This window comes from Rhinolophus sinicus, chromosome 11 (assembly GCF_057876585.1).
Source record: "Rhinolophus sinicus isolate RSI-liver-muscle chromosome 11, RSI-T2T, whole genome shotgun sequence".
Taxonomy (NCBI): Eukaryota; Metazoa; Chordata; class Mammalia; order Chiroptera; family Rhinolophidae; genus Rhinolophus; species Rhinolophus sinicus.
The window spans coordinates 22,373,494-22,399,616 of NC_142511.1; the positions used below are offsets into that span (position 1 = coordinate 22,373,494).

General features: G+C 43.5%; 1 protein-coding gene across 3 annotated transcripts in view; it reads right to left on the reverse strand.

Annotated features, from left to right (window-relative positions):
* SRGAP2 (SLIT-ROBO Rho GTPase activating protein 2) overlaps positions 1–26,123 on the reverse strand; it is a 233,196-nt gene that overhangs the window by 138,193 nt on the left and 68,880 nt on the right. For all 3 annotated transcript variants that reach the window (XM_019752457.3, XM_019752456.3, XM_019752460.3), the window contains exon 3: positions 7,206–7,398. In XM_019752457.3, coding sequence (XP_019608016.3) covers positions 7,206–7,398 — 193 coding nt within the window. The remainder of the gene's footprint in view (positions 1–7,205; positions 7,399–26,123) is intronic.

Consider the following 26,123-nt stretch of genomic DNA (forward strand, 5'->3'; position numbering starts at 1 on the left):
CCAGTGCATTAGCAACTAGAGTCCTACTGGACAATATGAACACAGATTCCCCTTAAAAGAGACAATCAAAGACTCAGCAACAAATAGGGATACACTTATACTCTTCAAGGAGCCAAAGAAAATGCAAGAACATCTTCCCTAGGAAGACTTCCTACCCTTACACAATATTTTATCTCTGCTCTTCATCAAAGGAGACAGATAGAATTTCAGACATTAACAAGGTCCTCCCACAATTCAAAGAGATGGAGGAAGCCATATGACCTATCTTGAACAGCAGAATGAGGCAGAATCAAATAATCACGATAGTTCTATCTGCAGCATCTCTCACTCTTTCTTTGGAGGACGGGGAAGAGAAGGTGCGTGATGGGTCAGACTTTGCAGCAGAGTCAGAGCTGCGTGGGCCTTAATGAGGGTGTTTGCACTGAGCACAGTGTGCGAGAGGACAAAAGGTGAACAGGAGCAAAGCAGAATAGGAAGCAAAGCCAGAGTGACAGGGTAACGGCTTCCAGTGTAAGAAGTTGTCCAAGAGAAGATGAAAAAAGCAGTTCAGCAACGTTTTTGTCCCTAAACGCAATCACTTAAAACTGTAATAGAATATCCAACTTAACCCAGTATGAGAGGCTGAAATCTAGCCAGGGTGAGAAACTGGCCTGGAAAAGGGTGGGACAAATCCATGTGGACCGACTTCAGCCCTGGCCACCCTACCCCATCCCAAGTTGAATAGTTTCCATGTTCCTGAGACGCGTCTGTCCAGAGCTGCTGCTGGCAGCTGCTCTCCTGGCAGCACAGGGAGACAAATTCATGGCATTGCTGGGCTAACAGCTGCTACAGCTCTGGGGGAGGTGACGAGTGCCCGCTGAGATGCTCTGGGCAGAGAATGAACTATTCTAGGGACCAGCCTGAGAGTCAGCAAAATCAAGGCTATACGTTACCGGCTGAATGAAAATATAGTACAATACCACTCCAGAGACTCAGGAAACCCACAGCCCTTTTTCTGTCCCAGCTTCTTTCACTTCGCTTGCTCCTCGCCCTTTCACTTGGCCCATCTTTTCTATTTCCAAGGGCATGACTTCAGGTTGGGCCCACATTAACCTTAGGCCGCCTGCCAGACCTTCCTAACAGGTCTCCTCCTGCCAGTGTCTCCGCTCCAATAGATCTTTTGCGTTGTTGCCATAGTTACCTTTCCAAAGCACAGCCATAATTATGCTACTTACTCAAAAACTATCAATGGCTCCCCCATGCTTACAGGATAAAGCCCAAACCCTGTCACTTGGCATTCATGGATCACTCCCATTTTTTCCAGGCTTATTTCAGTACTGCATTTATTATTCCCTTCTTTAGCAAAACAGATGAGTTACCCATCAGCCTTGTCTTTCCCAAATCTATGCATTTACCAACACTGCTCTCTTTGTCCAAAATGCTTCCTCCCCTGTCTTTTTATCATCCTATAACTTTTGTATTGTCTCAACTGAATTAAGCTCATAGAACCGATACCTAGCACTGGCAGTTTTATTTTTCCATTTCCTATCCATTGAACTTCACCTCCAACAGCCTTCCCCAGTCCCCAGCCTGAATAAATGTCTCTTCTCTGTGCACTGTGGCACTTTGTATGGATGGGTGGCCGTGGTCTTTCACACATCTTCCCTCTCACACATCACAGTGTGTCCCCCACTATGTTTCCTCTTCTTCTACATTAATAGAAACTCTACTTTCAAGTCACCCAGAATAATAACTACACTTTCCAGCCTCCCTTGCAGCTAAGTATAACCACGCAACTAAGTTCTGGTCAGTCAGATATGAGCTGGAGATGTACGTGCCACTTCTAGACTGCGCTCTCAGGAGTAAGGACGTACCTGCCCCTTGCCTTTTTGCCTTTCCCACTGGCTGGAATGGGGCCATCGTGGTATGCGCCATCTTGGGTCATAGAGACAAGGGCATTACTCTTGTGATGGAATAAGGAGCCTGACACAACCCTGGATGGCTAACACCAAGGTGATTAAATAAGAGGAAAATCAACCTCTATTTTGTGCAAGCCACTATTATTTGGGGTCTATTACAGCAGCACAACCTAGATCCTAACCAAAACAGACATGCCTAAAGAGCCTTTCCTGGGCCAAAAATGCCACTTTTTCGATTGCTAATAAATGATTCAAGCTTGGCCTGGTGGTACTGCCAGCCAAGTGCCACTTCAGTTTCAGCAGCATGGTTGCTCCGTACAGTAACGCTTGTGCATACAAACATCAGAATACTTGGTTCCCTTTTGCAACACAGAAATGAGTGGAAAGTGGAAAAATGTTCCTACTAGTGTTATGTTGAGAAGTAGTCTCATCACTGTATTAAGACAAGGGTAGAAATCATCAGCAACTCTTTAGATGCTCCCTGGACTTAAACAGACATGCCATGGGTTTAATTGTGGTGAAAAGAACAAAGGCCAGGAACAAAACGATGAAAGTACATCAGGTGAGGTATAATTCAGAATTTCACACATATACTTTTAGTAACAGAACCCACCTACTCCACGTAAAACTCTGGTTTGACATTCAACCACTTGACCTTTCTGTCCACTTTTAGGAATAAATTATGTATGAAAATGGGATGTTGCCCGGACTCTCTTACTGAGCTTCTCACCATCTTGCCTGCATTCTCGGTATTTGCATGTACGAGTATGTCTCATCTCCTGTTAGGCTGTACCATGTGAAATTGCCACGATGCGACCATTTCGTTTTACCTAAAACCCCGCCATTTCATACATTTCACTCTAACGGACTGAAAGTCCTTGGGTTTGGGGCTCAATTTAGTCATCTTTGCATCTCTCACAGTGCCCGAGACATCAGAGGGGATCAGTAAGAAATTGTTGGGATTAACCTTTACAGATCTTCTGTTTGAAAGACTTCAAGTTCCGTCAGAGGACATAATCCTTCTTACCTTCTATCCTTCTAACTGCTTAAAACAACAAAATCTCTCCCTCTCTCCTTCCCCTTTTCCCTCCCTCCTTCCCTTCCCCCACCCGGGTCTCTGGTAACTTTAACTTTACTGCTCCCTAACGTTGGGTGTATCAAGCCTAAGGTCCTGGCTTCAATTCTTTGTTCTTCTCTTTCTCTTCCCTGGGTTCATATACTTTCCCGTCTTCTGAAGTCACTTTTATACTAAAGACGACGCTATCTAGTCCCAGCCATGACCTCTCACCTCAGTGGGACAACCTTCCCTCTGGATCCCCAAGGCCTCCCACTGTCCACACCACCATGTCGGCTCCCCATTCACGACAGGTCTGCCTTCAACACCCCCCTTCTATCGCAGGTGACACAATTTTTCTAAGTTGCCAGGTGAGAGATACTAGGTCACCTATGCCCACTGCAGTTCTTTGTCCGATCAGTTATCCAGTCCTGTTCGGTTTCTCAAATACTTCTTGAATATATTCCTTCCCCTCCGTTCTTTTTTGCTATCACATTGCGCATGGACTAGCCCCTAAAACCTCCATCTTGGCCTTCTCTGGCATAAAAATTCATTCTACCACGTCTTTTCTCATGTCTCTCCACACACAAGAACTCAGAGGGCTCAATGCCACGCTGCCGTATCAGATCTCAACTCCTCTGCTTCTCTGTCAAAGAGCCATTATTTGGTGCCTACTCCTCTTAGCTAACCTTATCTTCCACTGCTTTTGAAAATATCTGTGTTCTCATAATATTTTGTTCATACCTCTATTAAAGGCCCTTTTACATTATGTTGTTTACATGCCTCTCCTCTCTGTTAGCCAGGATTTTAGAGTTTATCTTAGTCTTCATAGGAATCAGCATAGAGTACAGTACCCAGGAACCTATTAGGTTGGTGCAAAAGTAACTGTGGTTTTTGCAATTATTTTTAACCTTTTAAACCGCGATTACTTTTGCACCAACCTAATATTAAAGTGAACTAGTCTTAGAGTGACAGCAAAAGGAGTGGAAACGTCCCCTCTTAACAAGTTCTTGTAGCACGTTATCCTTTAGTTTCGCAACACTTACCTCAACTCAGCTAATTGTGTGATTTGTTTAACGCCTGTTTCCTCATTCTCTTGTAAGCGCCATGTGAAGATGCAGTGCTTGCTCACTGCTGTGTCCCAAGGCACAGTGTCTGGCCTGAAGGAGCTCAAGGCGTGTGCGAGGGACATTTGTTGAATGAATATATGAAACTGGATCCCTCATCAGTAGTCCCTATGGCCCCTCTACCACCAAACATTCCTGCTGCTTCGCACTAGCACATGCTGTTTTCTCCTACCGTGTTTCCCCGAAAAGAAACCTAACCGGAAAATAAGCCCTAGCAGGATTTTTCAGGATGACGTCCCCTGAACATAAATAAGCCCTAATGCATCTTTTGAGCAAACCTTAATATAAGACCTGGTCTGATTTTCGGGGAAACATGGTACACAAATCTACCTTTAAAGCCTAAGTCTCACTTGCTTCATGAAAACTCTCCCAACTGTTCTAGATACTTTATCTATCTCTGATGATTTATCTCTGACCTCTTACCACATCTATATTTTACATAAAACCAACGATCTCTTAAGATCATTATTGCTTTATCCTCTAATTTCTTCCTGTATTAAAAATCGTTTTTCCCCAACCAGATATGGCCCCATCTGGATACACACAATAAACCTATCTTGTATCTTCCAATATCTGTACAATACGGAGCACAGAGCTTGCTCTCAATAAATACTCACTGGTTGTTTGGGAAAAAATAAAGCTAGGTAAGAGCTTTATGAGGAAAATCAATTCTTCCAGCCTAGGAGAAAACACCCTATTCCTTGCATGCGATCTCAATCAGAGCAATACAGATGATTTAGAGAGCAGTACATCTGTACCTTAATTTGTAGTAAATACGTACTTAAGCTGAGCATATATTAGTAAAAATCAAATGATATTTTAAATTTAGGAGGAGCTTATTAACAGAATAAATCCAACTTTGATTAATTTTTCTAAAGTAAATGATTACTCCCCCAGATTTTCATTTATCACGTACTAAAATAACATTTTATCCTCTCAGGATTGCTTATCATAAAGAGAACATGACTTGGGAAAGATAAGAGGCTGTGAGGATAAAACATCTGGAGGAAATTCTTCTGGCTAAACTGAGAGTGTCACATGTTCTCCTCAATCTTAGCCTCCATATCACTGCTTAAAACTGGCTTGTAAATGATCATTTGTGTCCCAAGTTTTTAGGGCAATAAACAAAAATAGAAAATAAGGGAAAATAAGATACACTTGGCATTAATTTTTAAATTCATTCATTAACTCATTAATGAGCATCTATCATATACCACATATTATTCTAGGCACTGGGGGGAGACTGAAAGATGAATTTAAAAAGTTTATACAGTCCAAGAAGGGAAGATAATATAAGGCAGACACTGCTGAACACCCTAATAAAAGAACAAATACAATGCTATAAGATTTCAGAAGAGGGAGAACATTCTTCTGGGAGTATCAGGAAAGTTTCTTGGAACAGGTTGCATCCGAGACAAGTCTTAAAACATGGGTATAGCTTAGATTTGCAGAGATGTGAAAAATGGACATATAAGCTCAAATAACAGGATGAGCAAAGGCCCATTGGAGTTAATGTTCTGTTTAGCTAAGGTATGGTGGAGCAGAAACAGGAAATAAGATTGGAAAGCTAGTCAGGGCCAGATGCAGAAGGGCTTGAGGACCAAGTCAAGGATGTCCACATTTGTGAACAGAGCAGCATTTCTCAAACTTAATGTGCACACAGATCACCTAGGGATCTGTTACAGTAGATCTGGCCGTGAGACCTGACAGTCTGTACTTCCAACATCCCAGGTGGTGCTGATACTGGGAGACCACACCTTGAATACCAAGATCATAGACACACAGACAGTGGGGACCCACTGCACAGAGAAACTACCTGATCTCCAGTGTGTTCCAGGAGGACTGAATCTGATAACAGTGGATCAGGCAGATTGGAATGGGGAGAAGCTGTGGACTGTGGTCCTCCATGCTGGGCATTCGTGAGAATCATCTGGGAAGCTTTTCCACCATACTGTCTCTCAAGCCCTACTCCCAGAGATTCTGTTTTAATTGGTCTGGAGTGGGGCCCAGATTTCAGCATTTAAAAAAAGTTCTCAGGGAATTACAATGTGCAGCCAGGATTGAGAACCTCTGCTAGAGATGATACAGTAAGTATTACAAGCATTCAGGCAAAGATGATGATGATCAAAACTAGGGCAATGGCAGCGAAGACAGAGTGAAGGGGCCAGTTGTATAAAATACTGTAAATGTAGAAGGAATAGACCTTAGCCACTGTCTGGGCAGCGACCTAGCGTGTTTCCCAGAAAATAAGACCTAGCCGCATCATCAGCTCTAATGCGTCTTTTGGAGCAAAATTTAATATAAGACCCACTCTTATTTTAATATAAGACTGGGTATAATATAATATAATTATACCAGGTATAACATAATATAATATAATATAATATAATATAATATAATATAATATAATATAATATAATATAATATAAATACCTGGTCTTATTTTAATATCATGTTAAGACCAGGTATAATATAATATAAGACCAGGTCTTACATTAATTTTTGCTCCAAAAGACGCATTAGAGCTGATGGTCCAGCTAGGTCTTATTTTGGGGAAACACAGGAGATGTATGACTACAGCACCATTCATTTCTTCTGATTAGACAGTTTAGTGAAATGCTTAAGAACAAAGACTCTAGAGCCAGTGTGCGTTTCAACCCCAGCTCTGCCTTGTGTGTGTGTGTGTGTATGATTGAGAGAGAGAGAGAGAGAGAGAGAGAGAGAGAGAGAGACCGAGACTTTAAGAAGTTCCTTAACTTCTTTATGACTTGTTTCCTCACCTATACGTTGGGGATATAACAATAACCAACATACGAGTTTATGTGGAGATTGAGATAACGTAGCTTTAAAGCCCTCAGAACCATGCGTGGCACATAGGAAGAGCTATAAAAGTGCTGTATTGTTGGCACGGTTCACTGTCCATTATGAGCTCTCCAGGATACTGAATGGCACGTAAGACTGATCTGGGAAAGGAGAAGTCCTCGAGGGCTCTCAGCCGTCAGCCCACCTGAAGGCACTGGGGTTGCCTGTTTCATGAATCCAATTGGATCCAGGTGGCATACCCTCTCCTTCCATCCCAGACCCCATTCCCAAGGTCTCTAAAAGTAACCGCCACAGCGCCCCTACTTGAATTGCTGGTCCTTGGTGCTGCGCGTCTTGGCCAGGAAGCGCTCTGCCAACTTTTCCAGGTTGCGGGAGTAGTCCATCTCGATCTCAGCCTTCTTGCGGAAGAAGTCCTGGAGGTCCTGCAGCAGCTGTACCCGGAGCTCACACTGCTGGTCCAGGCACTTCATCTGTTCTGTGAGCTGAGCGCGGATCTCTGCGACAAAAACCAGGCAAGGCAGTCAGCAAAGCTCCCTAAGAAAAACCACACGCGTCAACACTGACTCCTGCCACTTACTTGGTCCCTGTCCTCTGGGGAACTTAAAGCCTTTTATAATACTAATACTAATACTAATACTAATACTAATACTAATACTAATAATAAAAGAGCCTAAAGTCCACCAACTCCTTTCAGACTATTGAAAGGCACTGGAACGAGGAATCTGCCAGGCTATTTAAGAGAAAGTACTTATTGGACATAATAATATTCAAAACTACCATTTGAGCAAGTTACTGTGTTTCTGGCACAGTGCCAGAATTTGGGCTCTCTTCCAGAAAACAGCCTGATGAGTTCTCTCCAACCATCCTGTTGGGTAGATGCTACTTTCATCTCCATTTTAAGATGAGGAAACTGACTCTTAAAGAAGTCAAGCGATGAGGTGGTGCAGCTGGGATTCAAACCCAGACAGACTGACTTTAGGGCCCAAGCTCTTTCTTTTATACGTTCTCCCATCATGTCAAAATGTTTTTCCTCATCTTCATGAATTAGGGTGAGGGTCAGGATATTTTAATGGAGACGGAAGGGCTCTGCCCAAGGTCAGACAGTGGCAATCAAGCATGAAGCAAGCGCCAGCCAGGACTTCTAGGCAAGCAAACCACCCACTATCGACCAGATTCCAGTTTCCAATTATCACAGAATGTAAATCAGTCTTTAAGAAGTTGATTTTTTCACCAACAAATATGACTCATGTCTCTGTTGCTTTCTCCTTACTGATGCTCAGAGCTCCTGCTCTCAAAGCTAGAAAAAGTATTTCTGGTTAAGCTCCAGCTTGGCAGATTTCTGTCTGGCCAGAGTCCTCGTGCAGGACTAGCAAACACCCTCTCTAGAACTGCAGCAATGGTAGTTCCTGCTGCAACCAGATCTGCCTCAAATGCAACACTGCATTTGTTACTGACAAGAGAACTGGCACACGCAGGAAGCAGCTTGCCAAAGCCAGACTGCCTGTCAGCACACAGCAGGCCTACAGTTCATATCCTGCTGAAGTTACGTCCCAATCCTGAGTCACAACAGAGCCATTTGTTTCATCCTTTCCCCTCCAAGCCTGCTCAGCTCCAATAACTTAGGATGTGACAGTGGATGTGACTCCAATCCTACGAAAAAAAGAATACCTATATTATTACGTCTTTCCTTATCCATGCTCCAAATTCACTGCCAAATAGTCGAGTTGTAACAGTGTTTCCTTTCTATGCTGTGTAATGCACAGGGCAGGGGGATCTACAGTTTTCATCTGAGCTGTGAATAAATCAGAGGCAAATCCAGGATGTTGAAAGATTTGCCAAGCACTCCTTTTATGAAGCAGTGAGGGATGGGCAAATGGTGCATTTTGCTTTCCCTAGAGTAGCTAGGAGTCCAGAATCTACCCCAACCTTCATTTTTGTTTCTATTTTAATAGATATCAGAATGTAGCACAAGTATCTGGTCCTTTATAGGTGATCTTAGGTGATCTATACATGCAGTTCTCACCCTCTTCGTCTGCACGCCTACCCCTTGCCAACCACCAAAGCCAACCAGGCCTGCAGTAACCTCACCTGAACTGAAACTGAGCACTGGAGGATTGTTTCAAGCAGACAGAAGGCTACGCAGAAAAGCCGCCTACCTCATCACTCATCAAAGCTCTCTTCTGTGTTTTTCTGGAGTCTGATTACAAGGGTGTTGGAGCGGGGGAAAGATCCGCAGAGGGCATGTCAGGCATCTGGTTCTTGCCAGGGATTTCTGGGCCTCTTAAAGGCGACAGCCTTGCCGAGACTGTTCCTGGAGGCATCTGTGCCCCTTCTGTCCACTGGCAGATAGAGGTTGTAGAGAGCAGCAGTAACCACTGGGTGGGCAGACTGTGCGTGGAGAGGACATTCCCAGTGCTCAGAGGTATTACGTACAACGGGTCCATTAAGTAAGAATCAGGGCCTCTTTGGGGGAAGAGGTACCCAGTCAGCAACAGAGTGCAAGAGGCTGTGGATGGGCAATGTGGCTGTCAGGCCCCTCTGAGGCATCTGGGGTTCATTTACGACTTTGCCTCAATAATCTCACTAACCCGGGGAGCAAAAGGAACACAGTAGAATGGCTGATGCCCACCCTCTGCCAAAAAAAGATGGGGCTAGGCGCATTCCCTTGAAAGCCATGAAGTTCCAGAGATAGACCACTCCAGGGCTGTCTTGTCCAACGAACAGGCACTTCAGAGGAGGCCTGAGATACTGGCCTAATCTAAGAAGCCTCCACACACATCCAGCCAGCAGGGAATTCCCGCCTGACTTTCTCAGGGGTCTCAACGAGTAGGCGGCACGACACAAAGTGATCCCACCTCCAGGCATCCCTCTGGCCCCTGAAGGAAAGGAGCATGTGTTCACTGAACTCCCTTTATGGGCCTTTATACATCATCTTATTTTAATCTTCACGAGTCCCTAAGGAATCCCCAATTATCGGATGAGAAAACTGAAGTGAGACTCTTGAAGCAATTTACCAAAGGGCCATCCAATTGGGTGCAAGTGGGACTGCAGCTAAATTATGGTTTGTCTGACTTGTCAAAGAGGTTGATCGTGGGGTAAGGAGACCAGAGAAACAGACTCGGAGGTTTTTCTGGGTAAATCCCAGTTTCTGTGGCTCCCGCCCCTGGAACATCCCCTTCTCCTCCAGTCAAGTTGAGACGAGCCCACTGACTCACCAGCCCGCGTTTCAGCTAGTCCACAACCAGGCTGGCTCCCTGCCTGCTGCCTAGATCGACTGGACAGGGCAGCTTTAGAGGAAGTGCTTTCTCTCCTGTGAGCACACGCTGGTCTTCCAGTAAGCCCAGAGGGCAGAGAAACTGAGAAAGTGATATCCCCACCCCTGGTCCAGGAAATGAAGTGTCTCTGCTAATAGATACCACCTGCCACTGGGGCTGACTTGTGATTCGACACCACTGAGCATCTCCCCTTCCCTACGATCTGCCTGGAAGGCGAGGCTTCCCTGGCTCCCATCCTCAGAGCATCTACTCAGACATTTAACGGAGACTCCCATCACCCTCATCGCCAGGCCTGCAGCCCCAAGACAGAATGGCTGCTCTGTCCAAGGAAAATGTACTGCTTCAAGCTTTTGCTGCTGCTGCAAAGACAAACAATGGTCCCCAACAAGGCAGCTGTGCCAGCCCCAGTCCTCTGTCCATGCTCACAAGGGACAGGAAACAATAGGCCCCTGAATGCCAGCATGCCTGGGCCCTGTGCCCAGGCTGGAGGCCTCTGTGCACCCTGACCTCCCACAAACTACAAGGGCAGAAAGAAGAAAGGGGCAATTTATAAAAACATGGAGGAATTCCTCACAGTTCCATCGTGTGCTTAGGCAAGTATGCACGTGCACACGTGTGCACACTCAAAGACACACACTCACGCCCCCCACACTGTGCTTCACCATCGCAGCTCAAGAAGGCTTTACAAATCCAGTTATAGCTGGATGAGAGTTCCCGGGAGCTGGGGATAATGGGGTCCTTGTCGGTTCTGTTGCAGAACTACATGGGAAGAAGTCAGGCTCAGTTTCCAGCAGCAACTGTATCTCAGGGGTATGAATGAATGCCATGGCCATCCACACAGCCAAAGTGCAAAGGTCACCATGAACCATTAGGTTGCTGCAAAAGTGACTGTGATTTAAAGGGTTAAAAACAATTCCAAAACCGCAATTACTTTTGCACCTACCTAATATTTGGAGTGATACGTTCCAAAAATGAACTCCCCTGGGCACCTAACAGCCTATTTTTGCAGCAAATCTTTACTGAGCCCCTACTGTACGGCAGAGCCTGTGCTAGGTGATGGTGACAGAGAACAAAACAGAGCCACGCCTGCCCTAATGAAGCATGGCTCGATAAAGAAGAGGAAGGAAAAGAAAGCAAAGACAATCTTATTTGTCCTGAATATTCTTTATTATAACAGAACCAACCTGAAGACCAAAGATTTAGAAATCATCAGTAGCAGACAAAAGAAATCAAGCAACAAGCCCAATAAAAATTCAATGTCCTCTGACTTGGTTTTTATTACGTTTTCTAAAAATGACACTTGAATAAAAATTGCAGCTTCCCTTACAAAACGGACAACCAAAGTTTTAGAACAAGTTTTCTGAGTTTCAAAGTTGACCTTCGGTTGATATTCCATTCAAGAGGCAAGTCAAAATTTAACCCAACCATTCTGGAATTAGAAAGTGATGATAGTTACACAACCTTGTGAATATACTTAAAAAAAAAAAAAAAAAAAGCCTCTGAATTGTACATTTTAAAAGGGTAAATTTTATGATATGTGAATTATATCTCATTAAAAAAGTCAACCCAACTAAAGAGTGTGTTTTGCTGAGCACCATCCTGCCAGCTAAGGGGAAAATGGCCCAACAAACAGGCACCAAAAGGAGGAAGGAATTCTTGGTTTCCTTTTCTCCATTTGTATGGGCTGAATCTCAGTTCTGCAATGAATATTTTTAAAGCAAATGTTCGAAGCTGCCACCCTGGACAGGAAGCTTGGCCATGACATTGAACTCTACTGGCGGATCACCATTCCATTATTTCTGAAGGTGTCAGATCAAAACCTGGCAAGGAATGTCTTTATGCATTTGTTCAAGTCCAAGATCAGCAAGCACATGCCACAAAACTTCCTCTGGGAAGTGCTGGCTCCTTGTCCATGCTTGGCCACAGATGAGGTCCTGACTACATCTGTCCTGGCAGTTAGAAGGAGGCTCATTTCTTTTTTAGAAAGATTCTGTCAGGTCACATGAAGGATGAAATGAAAAGAAAAACTGGCCCTAACAGGATACTGATCATTTAACAAAAGCAGTCAGGGACCTGCCACGCAAACAATCACGTAGACACTAAATTATAAAACACCTGCCAATGCAGGTGAGGACAGCCCTCTGAACGCTGTCCTCACTTCAAAGAACACCCAGGGAATTCACCTATAACTACAGGGGAAATGTATTCAGCCTACAGCTTTCAATCCAGAGATATTAGCCCTATTCTTTCCCTCTTTCAAAATTCACCTCCTTCTTCAGGAATTTTCTCTGATCAAGTCACACAAAACACCCCCCTATGAAACCCACATTTCTGAGGAGAAAGTGGGGGTGGGAGGGCAGGCGAGGGGAAGATGTAATCTTTGACGAGTAACGCAGGCACGTCTTTCCCTTGCGTTGATGTGCCGGCACCCAGGGCACAGGAGCTGCGGCTCCCACAGGTGCTGCTCAGTGCGGAGCATGAGACCAGCCCAGGTTCCCCACTGGGAACGGGCCTGACTGCCAGTCTTTTGCCACAAAATCTGCCTCACCTGCTTTTAGCCCTTTCACAAACACATGATGTCACCTCAGCCATCTGAAGAATATTAATTCCTAGTACCTTTCCAGCAAGTGTTATATAAGAAGACAATTGAGGCTTTCATCAGGCCCTACCCTCCATATCTCTTACCAAGACCTCTTATCGCAAAGGTAATCAGCCCCTCTCAAAACTGTTCCCCAGGAAACAAAATGCTGGGATGCCCTGCCAAATCTTGCTCTTTGCCCTACTGGTTTGCTTTTCTACAAACTCAGTAATGGGAGGGCCCTTAAAAATCCCTGTTGGACAGAGCAGAGAACCAAAGCCCAGAGAAGAAAAAGGAATTGCCGGCGCTCACACAGCTATTTAGCTGCAGATCTAAGCCTGAAACCCAGGTGACGGAGTTCCCAAGCCAATGTTCCTTCTGACTTGTTCTTACTGCAAATATTTTTGTCAGCACCTTCCAGGAGCTCTGAGAATAGAAAGGCAAAAGGCCTCCCTCCAAGTTAGCAGGGTACTAGGGAAGAAACAAGTGAAAAACAATACGCCCTATAACAACCAAGGTGACATTACAATAAGGCAAGCACGCAGTGCCACGAGAGCAGACAGAAGGGACCATGTATCAGCTCAAGTCCGCTTCCTATGCCACATCTGTCAGTGACTGATACTGTCACTGATCTATGAGTAGTCAGTATTCCAAGAAAACACCATCCAGCTGCTTTCAGTAAAGTGGAAAACAGCAAATATTCTTCCTTGAAGAGTGTGACTGATGGTCTTTTTCCTGTTACTTTACCCTACTGAATACACTGTAGCAATAGATATGGGTTCATCCAACCAATCAAATAGCTACAGAACTTCCAGAATGTGTGGATGTGATCGACACTTATTGTTTTTCCTTCCTTACATCCTCCTCCGCTCTTAGTTCGGGTACTTTAGGTAAAGCTGATTCCACCTCTGCTCTTCAAAGATGGTGGATGTCACCTCCAGGCCTTGCTTGAGAACTGCAAGGCCCAGGAACAATGAAAGTTTGAGACTGCTGCTGCCATCTTGCCACCACGAATGGAAAGCCTGTTTGAAAACAGAGCTGATCCGGAAGAAGCAGAACTGAGAAATAGAGAAAGGAAACTCAAGCCTCATTCAAGTCCTAGCCAGATGCCAACCCTCCCCCTGGACCTTTAGTCACAGAAGCCAACTCATTCACTTTTTGCCTAAAATAGTTTACATTTGGGTTTGTGGTCCCTTGCAAACAAAGGAGACCTAATGGATAGTGAGAGATTCTGAAGTTCTCAGACGCATGAAGGTCCCTGTTCTCAAAGAACTTACAATCTAATTGTGAAGATATGATCAAAATATACATTTTCAAAAATTATATATTTATATATTACGTAATTATGCTAGGTATTTAATTCTATATTATATAGATTTTTATGTTATTGTGCATTGTAAGTACATGAAATTAAAAATAAATACTACAAGTAAAAGTTCTGAGGACTCGGAAAGAGCAGTAGGGACTAACTTTACTAAAAGTAAGGCTTTTTGAGGAACACTAAACTCCTTGAGAGGAAGAATTTGTCTGCTCAGTTGACCAGCATACTCCTGGGACCCTGCACAACACTTGGCATCTACAGTTGGCCTTAAATTTGCGGAGGGAAGAAAGGGGAGGAGCAAGAGAGGAGGGAGGACACAGAAGTCTGAACCAGTGTTCTGAGGATACGTAGCGTTTCAGCAAACGGAAGGCGAAGGAGACAATATTCCAGAGGAAGACAAAATATAAGCCATGAGATGGGAATGTTGGAGGGTGGCCTCTTTGTGAGGTCGTGAGGAGGACGGCTTAGCTAGAACAAAGGGAGACTTTGAGGCCTGGTCAACGATAAGCGTGTATAGGGGGAAACAGCTCCACAGGCTAACAGAACCTCAAGCAGCCAGAAATGGAGCTGGTGAAAGTTTGTGCCATGATAAAAACAGAGTTGAAAGAAGATCAGAGTAGAGGAGGTCTGCTGGATTGGCTCCTGGCCTACTAAATGAAGAAATGGACTTAGCATTAATGAGCAACCCAGGCTGAATGGTCCAGAGGGCAAACGAGGAGAAGTCCATGAGTAGAATATCCTTGCACACACTGACACAAATCATTAGTGATAATACAGACTTTCGAGCCAGCGATACTAAAGCTGCTGATTTCAGACTATTCCTCCCTATTCAGTGGTAAGGAAACTGGACACATGATAGAGTTCCTTGGGTTCAAAAGTAAGAGTCATCCTGGTGGAGGAAGAAGGGGTGGAAAACTTGAGTCCTGGACTTCCTTGCTTCCCTTTTGACGATAGTTCTCTCTGTTGAATTTTAAGTTTGTCATCTTCAAAATTTCCTGCCCTGCGCAGGAGATTGTCCCAAAGTTATGAAAGAAAGAACCTGTCCTCTTCTTGCTTTAACTCCACACTAACTAAAAACAATGCATGCAGCTTTGGAGACAAAGAAACCAGCCAATGGGAAGGAAGAGGAAAAAAATGGCCCTAAGAGTTTCAAAAGGACAGTCAGTCATCCATTAACTTTCAAGCCCCCCAATGAAGCAACAGAAGGAAACCTCATAAAGCCAATGAGGAGGGACGGTGTGGAGGAAGAGAGGTACCTCAATGAACTTTAATCACTGGGATTGCTCTGGCAAGCCGCCTTGGCTCTTTCAAGTGCCTCAATAGAAAGTCAAAGACAAAAGGCTCCCAAATGAACGAGCTGCCACATCAAATGCCAAAGTAGTAATTTTAGCTCCTAGGCCTTGCCTGAGATGTTTAAGAAACAGAAATCCCAAGGTCCAAAATCTAGAATTAACTTGTACTACAAACTAAAGATTTGGAATGAGATAGATGACCAACAGCTCCTCTGGGAAATGTCACCTAGTCTGATGCCCTGATTCATTGCTAGAGGCAAACTGGGAAGTCAGTTCCCAAGGGTCACAATAATCAACCAACACATACAGCAACTACTGTATTTATCTTATGGCTCTTCGTGCAAAGATCTGAGTGATGAACCACTGGAACACACAAGAAAATATAAGACATCGTCTTGCTCTCAAAGAGCTTATAATCCAATTGGAAAAAAGGGGGACTAAATGCAAAAATATTCTACAGTATTTAAGACTGTGTGTGCTAAATGTGCCAAAATAATGGTCCCAGACCATGCTCAGAGAGGAAGTGATCAGTATAAACCAGTGTGGGCTTGAATTAGTCTTGAGGCTACGAGTTGGGGAGGATTTAAGGAGATGTAAGCGTGGCAGAGGAAGGAGGGCTGTGGTTACTAGATCAAAGGCAAGGAGGCAGGATGGGCAGATCAAGCTTAGGAGGCTGAGAGCAGCACTGCGGCCTGAAGGTTTACTCAGAAGAGTATGTGGGGGCGGAAAAGAAGAGCCATGCTCCATGAGTAGATCAGATGAAAGAAAACACAGTTCCAGAAGGATCTGTAAACTGTGGACAAAGGTTAAGAGTCTTGAAAAGCAGAAGGACAATGCAAGAAGAGTGAAAACTCCAGGAATCTCCTACGAATCAACTCCTAAAAAGACCAAATGTCAATTTCAACATGTCCACTAGCGTAATGGACAATGGTAAACTGTACATATATTGCTCTAGGCTCCAGCACAATCACATAGAAAACAAACCCGACCAATATTAAAATCCAGACCCTAAATTCTTGGAGAGCTGGCTCTGGTGGGTTTGCTTCATTTTGTATAGGACCTAGCTTGTCATACAGCATTGGCACATTATTTCATTTTTAGTTCAACAAGCATGGACCAAGCGCCTATCAGTTACCAGGGAGAGGAACAAACGAAGATGATTACGGAAGCCCAAGAGATTCACTTGGCCTTTTAAGTGATGGTGGAACTTCCAGTTGGAAAAGACAGTTCTGTTCTCCAGTCTGGAGTTCACAGGAGAGGTCAAGTTTGAAAATAGACATTTGGGAGCCATCACAAGTAGATGGGAGTATGAAGTTAACCGTGAAAGTGAATACAGCTATCCAGAGAAAACATGTAGAATGAAAGAGAAGTTGCCCTAGGCCTGGGGACGCTCCCATTTAGGCGGAAACTAAAGGAAGAAGAGGAGCTAGGAAAGGAGACTGAGAATGAAACAAGTGAAACAAGTGTCAATCACTTAAATAAGACAGCAGGGCCGGAGTTAATTAACTTTGGCAATTCAGAGTCTATCCCTATTGAAAGCTTGCTGTGCTGGACCCAGCTGATGCAACACCTAAGATGAACACAACGGCCTCGCTCCTGGTCCGTCATGCTGGTGGTGGGCCAGCCAGACAGCCATGGTTTGCCCGGTACCCGTGCTGCACGCCTCTCAATTTCTACCCCGGGGTTTCCTGTTGTCACTGAGGCATGAGATTTGGAGTGATTTGCGCAGCCACCAGCCATGCGACCAAGAAGCACAGGGAAGTTGAAGCTCCATGAAGTCAACCCTTGACCAACAGCAGATGGGAGATGACACGTGAAATCTTCTCCCTCCTTCCCCCCAGTGGACTGTTCAGAGATGCAGTAACTTCACATAGTTTCTCTGAAGATGCCCCACAAGATCAAAAGATCAGCCTCTCTCATGAAGCTGTGGCCAGCTTATAAGCAGTCCCTTCTATTTGCTCTCCCTCCCTCCCTTCCTTCCCTCCCTTTTCTCCTCCTGCTTCCCTGGGATGGCTCTCCGAAATAAAGTACAAGCTTTTGCCTATGGCTCTATTTTCTAGGGAACCGAGATGAAGACACTTACCATGTACCAGGCACTGTTCTAGATGCTGGGTATACAGTCCCTTCCCTGACGAAAGGAATTACGATGAAAGTATCTGCCTAGCAGATCCTTGAGAATAGCTAACCAATAATTTTTCAAGAACTCAATACATGTTAAGTGGTTGGTTATAAGAACTGATTTAGTTGACTATAGTTTATTTTCTATGGAAAAGTAAACTGTCTCCACAAAAGTTATAGGCAGGTACATCTTATTCAAGAGTAATTACAGATACCAGTTAGTACTGCTTACCATGTGCCAAGAAAGCACATAGTAAATTAAGTCCCCATCCAAGTGTAAAGGTACATTATCTCATTTAATCCTCAAAACACCCCAATGGGATAAGTTTGCTGTAAAGCAGGGTGGTTAAGAGCACACACCTGCATTCAGCAGGACCTGGGCTGTAATTCTAGCTCTGTCACGAACCAGTTGTACATCGTTGAACAAGACACTTAATCTCTTTAAATCTGTTTCATTATCTATAAAACGGAGTTTGTAACAGCAACCACTCGAATGGACGATTATGAAGAGCAGAAGAGACGATGCACATAAAGCACTTACTATGCGCCTGGAACCTACTCCATTGAGTCACCCATGATTCCTCCCACTTCACAGATGAGGAGTCAGTGACAATCGCCTCAGGTCACTGAGATGGTTACAGATCATGACAGGCTTTGAACCTACATGTATTTCGTTCTCAAATCAGGGCTCTCAACCAGTGCTCTTAAACCCCATTTCTTTAAGGTTGAGCTATGGACTCATTTTGCTGTCTTTCATGCTAGAATTCTACAGTAGTAGGTTGGCGACGTGGACCAGTTAACAAAAGGGATCCCTGAACTTCTTCAACTGATCAAACAAAAGTCCTCATTCTCACAGTCTTAACTCTGAAGGTTTAAGTGTATGTGTTGGGGGTGGAGTGGTAAAATACTCTTTTATCACTTCTTCTTGAAGGGAAATAGGAGCAAAAGTCCATGCCACCACCCAGAGATGCTATTGACTAGAGAGGTGGCAAAACAAAATCTGACTCTAGAACCAGACTGCCTAGGCTCAAAATGCCAGCTCTACCACTTACTAGCTGTGTGACTCTGGGCAAATTACTTAACCTCTCTGTGCCTCGATGTCTCTGTAAAAATTCAGTAATAATAGTACCTACTTCATAGGGTTTTTATCAGTTAATATTTGTAATGTAATTAGAATAGTTTCTGGTACATTGTAAGCACTGTACTCGTATACGTTATTGTTAAATACATAAATAAAATCTCTCTCATGAGTTCTTGGATCCTTTAACTTTCTTGACAAGAAGATACAGGAAGTGAAAGAAATTACATAGAAGAAATTAGTGGTTTCCAAACTTTCACAAATGTGCAAGACATATCCTTAGTTCATGCCATAAACGCTGATATTTTTTACATCTTTCTAAATGCTGGTTGTGGCCCACTAGTTTGATTTCATGACATAACTAGGTCTCGACCTGCAGATTAACGAGCTCTGGAATAAACCACACGACCACCAAAAACCAGAACTAGAACACGGAGTCTTCAAACCACTCAACTCCTTCTTCATGGTTGTTATTAAATCAGAAAGGGCCCAAGTTTCACTTCTCCCTGGAAAAGAAACTGTACATCCTGGGGTCTCCTCCCATTCTCTCCACAGTTCATGTGAGCACTAGAAATTCGGAGAACACCAAGGAAACAGTGGGCACTTCCTGTCTACACAACTCCTGTCACTGTTGCCCAATCCAACGTGCCACCATTCTGCATCAGGGAGAGTTCCCTGTCCTGTCCTCAGTTTCATCCTGATTTTGCAGCCCAGCAGCTGTAGTCACCCGTTGCACCTTTGGAGCAAAGAAGTTGCTGAACTAAAACAACAAAACAATGTTGCTGTGTATTTAATAAATTGATTGTAAACAGAATAAATGAACCTTATTAATGTTTTTTTAAAAAGTTCTTATCTCTTGGAGATAAATACTGAACTATTCAAGGATGAATGATGCCTACTATTTCCTTCAAAGTAATGGAGGGGAGTGGGAGCGGGTGAGGGATACACATAAAACACGGCTGATTGTGAGTTGAGGATTATCAAAGCAGGGTGATGAGTACATGGGGGTTCATTCTCTTTACTTTGCATAGTTTTGAAATGTTTCATAATGAAAGCTTTTTAAAATCTAATTAGTGGCGTGTTTTTAAAAAGGCTTAAGAGACTCACAGAAAACACAAAAGAAGAGAAATGGAACAGAAAAAAAATATCAAGAGATAACAATACAGCACATTTGTTTTAAATGAAGGAAAAACTAAATGCACCAATAGAAAAAGCATACTATATACCAAGAAATGTATATAAAACAAAGAACATCAAGACATATGAAGTTTAAATTTTTGAACTTCAAGGATAAAGAAAGAATTATTTAAGACGCAATGGAGAAAAAGCAACTCTTCCAACAAAACAGGAGGAAAAATCAGGTTGGTCTCAGATTTCTCCATAACAACATTCGAGGCCTGAAGATAATGGAGCCACGTCTAAAAAAATTCTGAGGGTGAACTACTGTGATCCAAGCCGGAGCAAGTGCAAAAAGGTGGGAAAAGGGCTCAGACATTCTCCAGCTTGAAAGGTCTCAGGCTAGAGAGCAACTATGAACCCCTCCCGAGTAAGAGAAATCCTGCACCCAGGAGATAAATCAAAACAAACCCACAGGAACAGAGAAGCCTGTTCTACAGGCGACAGCTACAGCACCAAGACCAAAAAACGGGAGCGTGCTGGTCAGAAGCAAATGTTAGAAAACCTGCCAAGGAAAAAATCCAGATAAGCTACAAAAATTGGGAGATGGGGGAGAGAGGTACAAGGAAGTATAAGAAGATGAATCATCTAATCCTTCTAGCCAATCTATCTCAAAGTGTAGCTAAAATGTAGTTAAAAATATTAATAATGACCTCAGCCTTGTAATGATTTTCATAATTATTTTCTTAACCTTAGAGAGAACTTACAGGAACTATTTTATTATCTTGTGTGAGGAAGAAACATTTATCTGAAGTTCAGCAGTTGCTTTACTTTTACTTCAGTTTCTTTTTCTTGTTAAACGCAAGTAAAATTAAATTCAATTGTTCTTATTTTAAAAGCACATATGGCAGAATGCCATGCTCATAAAATTATTTCATCTTCACCAGGCACCCTTCTGTTTATGTGACCAAGTGTTAACACTGGAAGAGAAAGTCCACGTGCAGCCATCACCAAACCCACCACCTTGCCCTCCTGCCCGGCTCCCAGTCGCAGCTTCTGTCCCAGGCTTATCTTCCCACCTGCACACTAGACCCCACCCTTTCTTGCTCACTCAAGGCCTTTGCTCCCAAAAGTATACACTTACAGTTGATTTTTAAACTACATGGGTTTCTACTGCGCAGGTCTATTTATACACAGATTTTTTTCTATATATATATATACAGTCTGCTCTCCTATCCCTAGGTTTTGTACCTGCGGATTTAACCAACAGTGGATCAGAAAGTACTTTCCATCCACTGGGATGGACTCCGCTGGGAGTCCACGGATGTGGAGGGCCAACTATACACACTGTTCTACACCATTTTATATAAGGGACTTGAGCATGCGCAGATTTTGGTATCTCCTGGGGTCCTGGAACCGACCTCCTGCGGATACCGACGGTCGACTGTATGATAGTTAAGTTTTGGGGGAGTCAAAGTTATAAGCGGATTTTTGACTGCGCAGGGGTTGGTGTCCCTAACTGCATTTTTTAAGGGTCAAATGTATTTTCTGTATCATCATTTCCTCCTCTCAACTGGATCATTCCCATAAGCAAATAAACACGCTATATTTTCCCCCATCGTATTAAAAACACAGAAACATTTCCGTTGATTTCCCCCTTCCTCCCCAGCTCCTTTTTCATCTTGCCTTCTCTTTATGATAAAACTCCAAATAGTTATCCAAACTCCCTGCCTCCACTTTCTCTCTTCCTTTTTTCCTCTTTAGCCCACAGTAACCAAGTTCTTGCTTTCTCCACCCTTGCTGCGGGTGGTAATGACCTGTGCAATGCCAAGTCCGGCCAATTCTCAGATGTGGCTCATGCCACCACCAGCGGGACTAGGAGGGAATAACTCCCAGGCCCTGGGACACCATCCTCCCCTGATGTGGCCCTGGAAACACATTCTCAATGTCCTTTGCTCTACCCTCCTCCTCTCTCCCAAACTCTAAATGCTGAAACGCCCCAGGGATCAGCCTTAGGACCTCTTTTCCATCTCTACTTGCTTCCTAGGAGATCTTCTCCAGTTCTGTGCCTGAAGCTTCCCAAATCGGTATTTCCAGTCTAGACCTCTCCCTGAACTCCTCTCCGTGTCTCTTATAACTGACAACATGCCTCTTGGATGGCTGACAGGTACTTAGAATTTAACATCCCCAAACCTGAGCTGTTGACAGCCACCCCGATCCCCGTGTTCCCTACTTTAGCAATGACACCTCCATTCATCTGCCAGGCCAAAGCCCTTCAGAGCTACTACTGACTCTTCTCTCTCTGTCAAAGTCACAGTCCAATTCATGGGCAAATCCTGCCAGTTCTACCTTCAGAATGTGTCTGGAATCCAACCACTCCTTACATCCTCCACCACTCCGGACTTAGTGTCCAACTTAGCATCATTTTGCTCTGCACTACTGTGGTCGCTGCCTCAATGGCTCAGCTGCTGCCACCCTGGCTCCCCTCTAGTCTATTCCCTGCTCACCACCTTCCAACCCCTTCCCATTGGAGCAAAGATGAAGGCTCTCCAAAGCGCCACACAGCCTAGTCCGTGGCCCCCCTCCAGTCTCCCTGCTATGTTCACCTTACTCACTGGTCTCACCAGCCTCACTGGACTGTTCACAGAGCATGCCAAGCACACTGCCACCTCAGGTCTTTGCATACGCTTCCCCCCATTCACCTGGTTAGCCCTTCACTTCACTCAGTTCTCTGCCCAAATGTCGCCTTCTCAGAGCGGTCTTCGGGCTCACTTCATTTGAAAAAGCCCTTGACACTCCCCATGCTCTTACCCAGTTTTATTTTTCTTCATGACCCCTGTTTAGGTGTTTGCTTATCCTCTTCTCCTCCCACCAGAACACAAGCCCCAGGATAACAGGGACTTTGCTTTGTTCACTGCTGATTCCTGGCGCCATCGTGCCTAACACACAGCATGCACTCGATGAGCACTCAGTGAATGAATGAATGAATGAATGAATGAATGAGCTCTTTTGGTGTAATGCGAGTTGGAACAATTTATTACTGACTTCTTTGTACTTTTAAGTTTTGCTTGAATTTTTTTACAATGAGCATTTCCTATTTTTAAAGAAAGCAATAGCCAGTCCTTTAAAAATTAAAACAAAACCAACAAAAAAAAAAGAAAGAAAATCAAAGGAGAGATGCATTATCTAATCAGCTCTGCCATATTTTGACAAACGTTTTTGCCCCATTATTCATGATAGCCACAAAAGAGATCACAATGCAATGCCCACAGGGTATTTTTCATAATTAACGAAACCTTTTTAGGAGGAAACTTTACTGGAACAAAAGTTTTAAGTGCTCAGGGCTGACCAAAGAATGTGAAGATGAGGCTCCCCCGTGAGAGTGAAAGTTGGCGAGGTTTTCCTACACATCACTTCCCACTGTAATATTTTTTTCAATATTGTTGCCCTAATCCACATACCAGAGTCTGTTAGCATTCTGCAAATGAAAAAGTATAATGGTCTTTGGTAATATTTAACAGAAAATAAGAGTATCACTTTCAAATAAGCTGACATTTTCTGAACAGGTAATAATCAGGGTCACAGAGTCACAGAGGTCAGCGAGAAGATTAAAAAGGGTCCCTGAGAGCCCGTGACACACATTTCACCTGTACCCCCAACCAACCACCTCAACGCCTAGCAGTGTCAGTCAGCAAGTGGCACGACCTGCTTTTTCCACTTCCAAGAGGCCCCAGGAAAAGTGGAGAGCACAGTTCCACACCTTTGTCACTGATGAGTGAGGCCCAATGGCAAATAATGTAAGGCATGAGTGGTACACAGAGCTAGGCCATGGTTTCAGTCTCTCCTTTTTTCCTACAATTTCACCTGCATCTTCTGCTCTTTTCATGACGAGGAAGGAAGCAGCAATAACCTGTCCACTCTGGAAGTGTGGACTAGTACCATGACATTGTGGGACTTACAGTAGACGTCATCCATCCCTGGGCAGGATTCAAAACCTGGTCTCCTACCATTTCCACCTACATCTTCTAAGGCTGTAGACCACGCAGTAGACTGTGACACCCCAGCCGTTCACACAGGTCTTCTAGGATCTTCACTCGGCTAACAGCAGTCAAGGCATGGCGGCTCATGAAATTTCCAACCACATTTGAATGCATATTTGGTCCCAAACTAAGCAGGATATGTTATTTTTAAACTTTTTTTGACAAATCACACTCTTTCTTACAAAATTTATTTAAATAAATTAAATAGTGCACATCATTTGCTAAATGAAAAAAGAAAAAATATCTTTATATAATGCAGGCTAATACATTTTTAAATTTATACTAATATAAGCCGTATCATAGAATTTTAATAATGTTGATATAAAAGAAAATGTTTTACCTAAATTCCCTTCTTTATCACAGTTTATAAAAAGTGACATTATTTTTTAAATTCCTGAGGGGGTTCTCAAAATTATATTACTTTGAAAGGAGTTCATAAATTTTAAAATGTTACAAAATGCTAGTCTAATAATAAAAAGCCGTTTTAATGAGACATAGGAATTTTCATCAGCCTCCCTTCTCTTGACCCTGGGCCTGCCTTCCCAGGGAGGCTAGTCTATCGGAGAAGACAGGCTATAAAAAGTAAGTGCAATGTGCTGAGCCCAGTATCAGGGGAAAGAGGGTGCTGTAGGAACACACAGTCGACAAGCCGTAGCTAGTGCAGGGCTCAGTAACAGGCTAGCAGAGGACCTGGGGGATTAGCGTAAACCAGGCGAAGAGAGTGGGAAACGAGCTCCAGCCCAGATGGAACAGCGTGTTCAAAGGCTCAGAGGCAGGAGAAAGGAAACCACATGCAAGGAATTGAAATAATCTAAGAAATTCAGAGTAGCTAGAGCATAGAGTTTAAATGGGAGGGTAAAAAAATATGAGACTGATTTAAAAAAAGAGGCAGGGGTCAAGCCCTGGAGAGTACTGCAAACAGTCTGAAGAAGAATGGAATTTTTTCTAAGAGCAATGGGAAGCCATTAATGTGAATACGGCGTAGAAATTAGATAAGCAAACTACAGTGTTTTAATGACATAAGTGTTCTCCTCCAACAGAGAGCCAAAGTAGAAAAGAAATGTAAGCCTTTTTATTTTTAGAGGGTTCAAGGTTTCCAAGACTCTTCTTATAATGACTCCCTCAACCTGAATTTTCCAAATAAAGTAAAATGCAAATACCCCTCCAAAACACAAAAAGCCTGGGGCTTCCAAACATTAGCCAAAACAAGACAAAAAACAACCACATGCTCTGAACTTGTGAGTAGATCAGTGCCATTATTTAGACATCAGAGGCAGCAGCAGGATATCTGCCTGAGTCCGAATATTTGGGTCTCTGGGTTTCACTTTCCTCATCAGGGAAACTGTGACAAGTATTTTATCCTCTGCCTACCCACCTCACGCCATTTGAAGGCCACGTCTCAAACAATGTAAGTAGAAAGCATTTTACCAGCTGCTTTAATTCAATCCTAGAAAGAGACAAGAAGTACAGTATGTCTACAATTAGGCTGCCTGCTCATTTCACATCTCTGAAAACACGCTCTACTATTCAAATCCATAGATAGGCATATTCAGAATTTGTCAGCAGATTCAGAGCAAAGGCAGCTGAGAATGAAACAAACAAACGATAAAACCACTCAACTAAATAAAAGACATTAAAACTCAGCTCTTGATTCAGGCGTGTTCCATAGTCCTGGAATAGGCCTGGGCCACATGCAGCCGGCAGAAGCAAATTACCCTGGATTCGGGAGACCTGGGTTCTGGACCCTGAACGCACTCTGTGACCTGCACTGATATTTCTTTCGTAGAATTAGTCGTGCTTGTACTTGTCCCCAAAAGTTATTACTGATTTTAAAGATCGGTGAGAAAGTGAAAGCAAAGTGTTGTGGGTTCCATTAGAGAAAAGCTCAAGTTCCTATTGTTTTGTTTGTCATTATATTTTAAGGACATTATAGAAAATAGTTTAAAACTATTTTATTTGTCTCCAGACTTTCTGAGCAGGAATTACATAAAAAATTATTTTTAAATACATTTTTTAACACATTAAAATACGTTTTGAGTAAAAGACCTGAGATAACATAGGAGCCTGACTGGATGAACCTAATTTCCTTAGAAATTTCCTTTTCCTTTACAATAGAATGACCCCCCCAACTTGTACACAAGAAGCCCCAATCCTGTTCCTTATTGTTAAATGGCACCTTTCTCAGACTGAAAAGCTGAGCACGCAGTTCCCCTAATTCATGTGCTCTGTTCTGAAGCGTTTCATACACACATTCTGACGCTCACAGTGTACAGTAATTAGCAATTTACCTCTGTCTTCCCTGCCAGGCTAGGAGAGCCACAAGTCCAAGACCATGTCTCATTCATTGTGACATCCCAGCACCTAGCACAAAGCTGGCGCAAATGTGCAACTGAAATAAATGGA